The sequence below is a fragment of the Carcharodon carcharias genome, chromosome 7, assembly GCF_017639515.1.
Source record: "Carcharodon carcharias isolate sCarCar2 chromosome 7, sCarCar2.pri, whole genome shotgun sequence".
NCBI classification, from domain to species: Eukaryota; Metazoa; Chordata; class Chondrichthyes; order Lamniformes; family Lamnidae; genus Carcharodon; species Carcharodon carcharias.
In genome coordinates, this window is record NC_054473.1 from 102,805,713 (window position 1) to 102,815,231 (window position 9,519).

The window sequence follows — 9,519 nt, forward strand, 5'->3', positions numbered from 1 at the left end:
TTCTTTTTAACATTTTCCACATCTTCTTTTGTAATATGGCCCTATTTGCTGCTGGCCCTTGTTTCCTCTGCCTTCCACTTTAGCTTTCTACTCTTCTGTCTTTCATTCCTGTCTTTGTTTCCCTCTCTTGTGTCTCCCATCCCCTGACACTCTAGATTAAACACTCCGCCACAGTACTAGAACAAAGAACAAAGTACAGTAAAGGAACAGGCCCTTCGGCCCTCCAAGCCTGCGCCGATCATATTGCCCGTCAACTAAAACATTTTGCACTTCCGGGGTCCGTATCCCTCTATTCCCATCCTATTCATGTATTTGTCAAGCTGCCTCTTGAACATCACTATCGTACCTGCTTCTACCACCTCCTCTGGCAGCGAATTCCAGACACTCACTACCCGCTGCGTAAAAAACTTGCCCCGCACATCTCCTCTAAAGTTTTCTCCTCTCACTTTAAATCTATGTCTCCTAGTAATTGACTCTTCCACCCTGGGAAAAAGCTTCTGACTATCTACTCTGTCCATGCCACTCATAATTTTGTAAACTTCTATCAAGTCGCCCCTCAATCTCCGTCGCTCTAGTGAGAACAATCCGAGTTTCTGCAACCTCTCCTCATAGCTAATAACCTCCAGATCAGGCAGCATCCTGGTAAACCTCCTCTGCACCCGCTCCAACACCTCCAGATCCTTCTGGTAATGTGGTGACCAGAATTGAACGCAATATTCCATGTATGGCCTAACCAAGGTTCTATACAGCTACAGCATGACTTCCCAGCTTTTATACTCAATACCCCTGCCAATTAAAGCAAGCATGCCATATGCCTTCCTGACTACCTTATCCACCTGCGTTGTCACTTTCAGGGACCTGTGGACCTGTACAGCCAGATCCCCTGCCTGTCGATGCACTTAAGGGTTCTGCCATCTACTGTGCAATTCCTGCCTGTATTAGACCTTCCAAAATGCATTACCTCGCGTTGTCCGGATTAAACTCCATCTGCCATTTCTCCGCCCAATTCTCCAACCGATCTATATCCCGTTGTATCCTTGACAATCCTCTTCACTATCTGCAACTCCTCCAACCTTGGTGTCATCTGCAAACTTACTAATTAGCCCAGTTACATTTTCCTCCAAATCATTTATGTATACTACAAACAGCAAAGGTCCCAGCACTGATCCCTGCGGAACTCCACTAGTCACAGCTCTCCATTCAGAAAAGCACCCTTCCACTGCTACCCTCTGTCTTCTATGACTAAGCCAATTCTGTATCCATCTTATTAGCTCACCTCTGATCCCATGCGACTTTACCTTCTGTACCAGTCTGCCATGAGGGACCTTGTCAAAGGCCTTACTGAAATCCATGTAGATAACATCCACTGCCCTTCCATCGTCGATCTAGCGAACACCCCTGTGAGGATATTGGTCCTGGTCCTGCAAAGGTGCAACCCATCCAGCTTGTACAGGTCCCATCTTCCCCAGAATCAGTCCCAATGCCTCAGGAATCTAATTCTCTCCCCCCTGCACAATCTGTCCAGCCACACATTGATCTGGTTTATTCTCCAATTCCTGATGGCACTGGGAGTAATCCTCAGATTACTAATTTTGAGCACCTGCTTTTTAATTAATTTCCTAGCTCTCTATGTTTTGCTTTCATTATCTCAAAGCTGTTTTTACCGACGTCTTTGGTAATGATTTGGAGCATGACTTCTGCCTGTTCACCCTCCCCCTTCAGAATGTCCTGCAGCCGCTCAGTGACTCTGGGTTGCATGAGTTCCCTTGGGAGATAGAGATTGTTCCTGGCATCATGGTTCCCCATGGAACGTCCCATTGGGTGGGGGTTTCACACCCTCTCCCTCTACTCTTTAACAGGAAACACAACAACAAGTATGGGGGTCCACATCAACACCCCGAGGCCCCTGGTACACAGAGCAGGCAGCCACACCAGACCCTGCTCCCACTGAGAAGGAACGGAAGAGACAGGGAGAAACTGAGAGAGAGCAGAGTGTCTCCCTGCTTCACCCTGAACTCCATCTCCTCCTGAGCCTCTCTCCCTTCCAGTAACATAATGCCCGAATCTCTGTCCCTCGAACTCTGTTTTCTACCCGCCTACCCAGTGCCTAAGTCCCTCTCCCTCTGTCCACTCAGTAACTCTCTCCCTTGAGCCTGTGATTTACTCATCGCTACGCTCCCCAACAGAATCCATCTCTCATCTCCCCAATCCCATTCACAATCCCTGCTCCCAACCCCATTCACAATTCCTTCTCCCAATCCCACTAACAATTCTTGCTCGCAATCCCATTCACAATTCCTGCTCCCAATCCAATTCACAGTCCTGGTTCCCCCTTCCATTCACAATCCCTGTTCTCCAACCTATTTAAAATTCTTGCTCCCCCAATCCCATTCACAATTTCTGTTCCCAATCCCATTCACAATCCCTGTTGCCAATACATTCAAAACTCCTGATCCCCAAATCCCATTCAGAATCCCTGCTCTCAATACATTCAAAATTATTGCTCCAAATCCCATTCATAATCCCTATTCCCAATCCCATTCACAATTCCTGTTCCTAATCTCATTCACAATCCCTGCTCCTGTCCCCATTCCCAATCCCAGTCTCACTAACAGTCTGGATTAAGCTCTCACACTTACACAGTGCAGCCTGCTCTGACAGTCTCTATGGGCAGAGTGTGATTGGGAGCTGTCAGAACCATACTCCTCACAACATGGGGTCCTATCGGCCCCTGAGATGAACTTCTGACCACACCCACACCATCAGTAAGACAGACTCGCCCCTGCTGCATAATATCGACCGACTTCAGCCCGGTCTCAGCTCCTCTGTTGCTGAAAGTCCCTTCCATACTCTTCACCCTGGGCTCAACTGTTCCAGTGCACTTTCTAATCCTGTAAACCCAAGATCATTCAAACCCCTGATGCCTGTGTCCTAACTCACACCAATCCCATTTCCCCATCAGCCCTTTGCTCTTTATTAAACTTATTCACAGGATGTAGGATCCCTGGAAAATCCAGATTCTTTCCCCACCCTTATTATCCTGAAATGAGTGGCTGGCGAGGCCATTCCAGTGTTAACCACATTGCTGTGGGCCTGGAGTCACATATGGGCCAGACCGGGTAAGAACAGATGATTTCCTTCACTAAAGGACATTAGTGAACCAGATGGGTATTTACAATTCCAGCATTATCTCCTCATCATTACGGAGGCTAGCTTTTCATTCTGGATTTATTAATTAATAAAATTTAGATCCTACAGCTGCAATGGTGACATTACCACTGAAGTTTACAGAGGATTAATTCAAGCCTCTGGATTCTTAATCCAATCCCAATCCTTCTATGTTACCATTCCCTGCCCAAAATAAAAAAGCAGTGAAGACTGGGAATTAAGAGTATTGGTCTGAGCTGGTCTTGTATACCTTAAAATGGAACACCAGTAAAAACTGTTCCGAACTGTTTTCCCTTCTGCAAATCTCCACTGGCTCCCAGTTAAGCAAAGCCTCAATTTATAAATTCTCGTTGTTGTTTACATGGCCTCACCTCCACCCCTTCCACTGTAACCCTCCCCCAGACCCACAACTCTCAGGATCTCTGCACTCCTCCAGTTCTGGTTGCTTCAGTCTCCCTGATTTCATTCACTCCATCATTGGCAGTTATACCGTCAGCTGCCTGGGCCCAAACCCTGGCGTTCCCGCCCTGAACCACTCCACTCTCTGCCTCTCCTTCATCCTGCCACCTCTTAAACCGAACTCTTTGAACAAGTTGTGATCATGTGCTCTAATATCTGCTTGAGTAGGTTAGTGTTAAATTATGTTGGGGAGATGGGGTCTGGTGTGTGGGTTTGTGACGAGTGAGTGAAGAATGGGTTAAATTGTCAGTAATAGGCCTGAAAAGGAAACTGAAGAAAGTGAGACTTGAGTGAAAAAGATATTGAAAGCACAGCACCACTAAAAACATTCAAAACCCAGTGACTGTTGAGGTGGTGCGATATTCTACTGGGTCACAGGCAGAATGTAGAAGGTGTTTCAGGACTGGGTCCACAAAGGGATTATTTCTTTTTCACTTTTTTTTTTATTCATTCATGGGCTGGGCCAGCATTTATTGCCCATCTCTAGTTGCCCTTGAGAAGGTGGTGGTGAGCTGCCTTCTTGAACTGCTGCAGTCCATGTGGTGTAGGTACATCCACAATGCTGTTAGGAAGGGAATCCCAGGATTTTGACCCAGCAACAATGAAGGATCGGCAATATATTTCCAAGTCAGGATAGTGAGTGGCTTGGAGGGGATCTTCTAGGTGGCGGTGTTCCCATGTGCTTGCTGCCCTTGTCCTTCTAGATGATAATGGTTGGGGGTTTGGAAGGTGCTGTCTAAGGAGGTTTGGTGAGTTACTGCAGTGGATCTTGTAGATGGTATACACTGCTGCTACTGTGTGTCAGTGGTGGAGAGAGTGAATGTTTGTTGATGTGGTGCCACTCAAGTAGGCTGCTTTGTCCTGGATGGTGTCCAGCTTCTTGAGTGTTTTCGAGGAGCACTCATTCAAGCTAGGGGAGAGTATCCCGCTACAATCCTGACTTGTACCTTGTAGATGATAGACATACTTTGGGGGGTCAGGAGGTGAGTTACTCATCACAGGATTCCCAGCCTCTGACCTGCTCTTGTAGCCACAGTATTTATATGGCTTGTAGGCCGGACCGGGTCGGGACGACAGATTCTCTTCCATGAAGAGTGTTGGTGAGCCAGATGGGTTTTCAGGACAATCATTACTGCCACTAGCTTATTCCGGATTAAATTATTTAATATGAATTGTCCAGTTCAGTTTCTGGTCAATGGTAACCCCCAGGATGTAGATAGTGGGGGCTTCAGTGATCGTAATGCCATTGACTATCAAGGGGTGAGGGTGGATTCTCTCTTGTTGGCGATGGTCATTGGCTGACACTTGTGTGACATGAATGTTACTTGCCACTTGTCAGCCCAAGCCTGGATATTGTCCAGGTCTTGCTGCATTTGGACATGGACTGCTTCAGTATCTGAGGAGTCGCAAATGGTGCTAAACATGTGCAATCATCAGCGAACATCCCCACCTCTGACCTTATGATGGAAGGAAGGTCATTGATGAAGCAGCTGAAGATGGTTGGGCCTAGCACACTACGCTGAGGAACTCCTGCAGTGATGCCCTGGAGCTGAGATGATTGACTTCCAACAAACACAACTATCTTGCTTTGTTCTAGGTATGACTCCAACCAGCGGAGAGTTTTCCCCCTGATTCCCATTGACTCCAGTTTTGCTAGGGCTCCTTGGTCAAATGCTGCCTTGATGTCAAGGGCAGTTACTATCATCTCACCTTGGGAGTTCAGCTCTTTTGTCCATGTTTGAACCAAGGTTGTAATGAGGTCAGAAGTTGAGTGGCCCTGGCGGAGCCCAAACTGGGTGTCAGTGAGCAGTTTATTGCGAAGCAAGTGCCACTTGATAGTAGTGTTGATGACCCCTCCCATCACTTTGATGATGGAGAGTAGATTGATGGGGCAATAATTGGCCAGTTGGATTTGTCCTGCTTTTTGTGTACAGGACATACCTGGGCAATTTTCCACATTGCTGGGTAGATGTTAGTGTTGTAGCTGTTCTGGAACAACTTGGCTAGGGGCGCGGTGAGTTCTGAAGCACAGGTCTTCAGTCTATTTCTGGAATAATGTCAAGGCCCATTGCCTTTACAGTATCCAGTGCCTTCAGCCATTTCTTGATATCACGTGGAGTGAATGGAATTGGCTGAAGACTGGCATCTGTGGTGCTGGGGACCTCTGGAGGAGGCCGAGATGGATCATCCACTCGGCACTTTTGGCTGAAGATTGTAGCAAATGCTTCAGCCTTATTCTCTCTTCATTTGTAATTTTCCAGTTTATATTATAAACATTAATGATTCCCAATGGTAACTAACTTTCCCTGTGTAAAGAGAGTGCCTGAATTCTGTTCTCTGATCTCTGACATCTGTAATTTGATGTTTGTGTGCAACATAAAGGGTTAACATTATTGATAGCCTAATCAATGGGCCAAACGATGATGTGGAACTGACATCATCAGTCACGTGTTTCAGAGAGGTTGGAATCATGCTGTGGAGCAACTTGCCTACTCTGTAATCTGTTTAGAAGTAGTATTAATAGATGAGGGTTAAGCAGATACCAGAGTATGTCTACATTCTGTCTGTTAAACAAATCCGGCGCCTAGAGTCCAAAATGGAAGGACCCAATCGCAGAACAATTCACAATCCTTCCATTAACACCATCAGTTACCTCATTCTCAGCTGGGCTCAGTGGGTCACTGGGTCACACTCTGACCTCTCACACAGAAGGTCAAAGCTCCAAATCCCACTCCGAAAACATTGAGCACAAAATCTTGGCAGACTCTGCAATTGCCGTACTGAGGGAGTGCTGCATTGCCGGGGGTGTGGTATTTCAGAGGTAACATTAAACTGGGGCCCTGTCCACCCTCGCAAGTGGATGTAAAATATCCTATGGGTTAATTTGGAAGAAGAGCAGGACAGCTCTCCCAGGTGTCCTGGGGAATATTTATCCCTCACTCAACATCATTAAAACAGATTATCAGGTTATTATTACATTGCTGTTTGTGGGATCTTGCTGTGTACAAACCTCCTGCTGTCTTTCCTACATTATAACAGTGACAACCCTTCTGGGGTGTTTCACCGATTGGGAGGGGTTTTGGGACATCCTGAGGTGGTGAAAGGTGCTATAGAAATGCAGTATTTCTTTCCCACATGCAGTGATATATGTTGATGTTAAACTCACTGCCTGCCCAGAGCTGGGTGCTCAGTATGGAATGGACCAATCAGGAAGTTTGATTCTTCTCATTGCCTCTCTCCTTGCTCAGCTAGGGAAGTTGTGAGATTTTCTGAGGGAAATGAGCTGACAGTTTACTGAGAAACACTGACCGAGAAAGTTCCAGCCATTCCGTGCTGAAGCCAAGAACTCCCATTCACAGAACAACATGTACTTCCCTTTCCAGGGATCGCAGGAATGGAGGAACAATTACACCGGAGAACTTTCATTGCTGGAGAATGGGGGATCTCCCAGGGCATCTCCGTAATGCTGACTCTGTACAGTTTTACATGATATAAATCATGAGGGGACAACTCAATCCTCACCCCACACTCACCCTTCAACACTGAACACTTGCAACTTGGAAAGGACATGATGAAGACAGCACTGTGTGTGGCTGCTGCTGTTCTGGGAGCACTGGGCCTCTGCTTGATCCAGGATGCTGCTGCTTCACCAGGTGAGAGAGAGGCTTCTTTACTGCCAATATTCTCCGAGAATCTGAGAATGGCCAAAACTGTTACTAACAGGTTACAAACCCACTGCTGGGTTCCATCAATTGCTTGTATTATTTATTAGTGTTCAATGCTCACTCTGTCCGGAGGAAGCTGCAGACAGTGAAGCAACTGAGACCTAACCCGGGTTTGATGAAGATATCTTTTACACTCGATGCCTCTATTTATCCCATTTGTGTTTTAACAGTGTGATCAGCTTGTCCTGTGTATGTAAAGGGTGAACAGGCTGTGTGTCTTTTCTCTAGAAAGGAGAAAGCTGATTGGTGACTATGGAAGCAGGCTCAGAAACACCAGTATAGAGCAGATGGGCCAAATGTCCTGTTTCTCTTCTGTAGACTCGCTGTATTTCTGTATTAAACATGAAGGATAATGTTCCTCTCAGTGAGAATCTGCTGTGATACCCACTCCATGTTTAACTGTGTTCATTTCTCCTCCTCATTCTAGTTGGCCCTGTAATATTCGAATGCTGTGAGAATTTTAAACCCACCCGTATTCCTCATAAAAGACTTCTAAGCTACACGAAAACAATTGGCTGCTCCACTCCTGCCGTTGTGTAAGTACTTAAAGGGATTTGTTACTGCAGTGTGTTTAAATGAAAGGTTTGGAGCTGGTATCTGTGACTCTGATAACCACACCTCATTTCATTCTTTCAGTTTTACAAACAAGCGGAATATGAGAATTTGTACTAAAGCGAGTGAGGAATGGGTCCAAACTGCAGTCACATTTCTGGAAAAGGGACTGAGGAATTGAAGAGGGAAGTCATTGAGAGCACAGAATTTTAAAACCATTTAAAATACTGTGACTGTTGAAGTGGCGCAATATTCTCCTGGGCCACAGGCAGAATGTGGAAGGTGTTTCAGGACTGGATTCAGAAACTGATTCTCCGATTACTTGTAAATTTCCAGCTGATGTGATAATAAGCAGTAAATATTCTCGATGGTAACTAACGTTTCCTGTGTAAACCACAATCGCAAAAAGTGACTGAAACAAGATGGTGGAACTGTGTTAATGTGGGTCCCAGGCAATGAGACACCTTCAGCTGCAAATGGATGGAGCTGCAATCCTAACACTAACCACCAGGGAGCAGTGAGGGGCTGGAGATCGTGGGGTGTGACAGATGCAGAGACGGGGTGTAGGTCGAGCAGACAGGGGCGGAAGGGGTTTTTGTATGGCAGAGAGAGGGAGAGTGGGTGGCAGTCATACAGACACTGGGAGAGGTTGTGGGGATGATACACAGAGAGGGGTTTGGAGGCGTGGGAGACACTGGATGAGAGTCAGGAGTGGGCGTGACAATGGGAGAGGGGTGGGGGTGGGAGACACACCGGGAGCGGGGTGGGTTTTGCGACCGGCACTGGAAGATAGGGTGGGGGGAGACACTGGGAGCAGGGGTAGGGGTAGGATTAACACTGGTAAAGGGGACAGTGCCTAAGGCAGACACGGGGGGAGAGTGTCGGGGTGGGGAGGACTTTGGAGGATGGGGTAGAGGTGGGGCAGACACTGGGGGAGGTTGTGGGGATGAGACAGACACTGGCGGTGGGTGTGGGGGGGTGGATAGGACACTGGGGGTGTGTGTGGGGATGAGACCCACACTGCGGGTGGGGTTGGGGGTGGAGATGGGACCGACCCTGGGGGTGGGGGTGGAGTTGGGACAGGCGGTGGGATTCTCTGTCTCTGATTCCATTGATAATCTCAGTGTTTTTATTCTTTGATCCCTTCGTTTCCCTCCTTGTTTCACTGATTTCTCAGCTCCTCACTTTTCTAAATTGAAAATGTGACGATGAAATAAAGGAGATTTTTGAAGAAAGTTTCTCTTGTTGTCTCTCAGCATCTTCATTCTTCATTTTCTGATTGGATTTATCAGTCAGGTAAATCAGACAGAGGCCGTGCTCCATATCTGAACCAGTCAGGAAGGTAGGAAGAGGGATGAGGTCCTTGGGGCAGATTTTAAGGAGCAGGGAAAGAAATGAAGAAGTTGAACCTCAAAAGGCTGTAATCCAGAGGTGACTCCAGGTGCCACGAGTGAATGAGAACAGAAATAGGGGAATTGAGCAGCTGATTGTGTGGCTGTAGACAGGGTGCAGGAGGGAGGGATTCACATTCCTGGGACACTGGGATTGGGTTTGGGGAGGTGGGATGGGTACAAGCCGGGTGGGCTCCATCCCAATGGTGTCAGCACCAATATCT

General features: G+C 47.1%; 1 protein-coding gene across 1 annotated transcript; it reads left to right on the top strand.

Moving 5' to 3' along the window:
• Positions 1-7,157: 7,157 nt before the first annotated feature.
• LOC121279724 (C-C motif chemokine 5-like) lies at positions 7,158-8,154 on the top strand. Its single transcript, XM_041190974.1, has 3 exons — positions 7,158-7,280; positions 7,780-7,888; positions 7,989-8,154. Exons 1-3 carry the CDS (start codon positions 7,196-7,198, stop codon positions 8,083-8,085), a joined length of 291 nt encoding a protein of 96 aa, XP_041046908.1. The 5' UTR covers positions 7,158-7,195; the 3' UTR covers positions 8,086-8,154.
• The last annotated feature ends 1,365 nt before the right edge of the window (positions 8,155-9,519 follow it).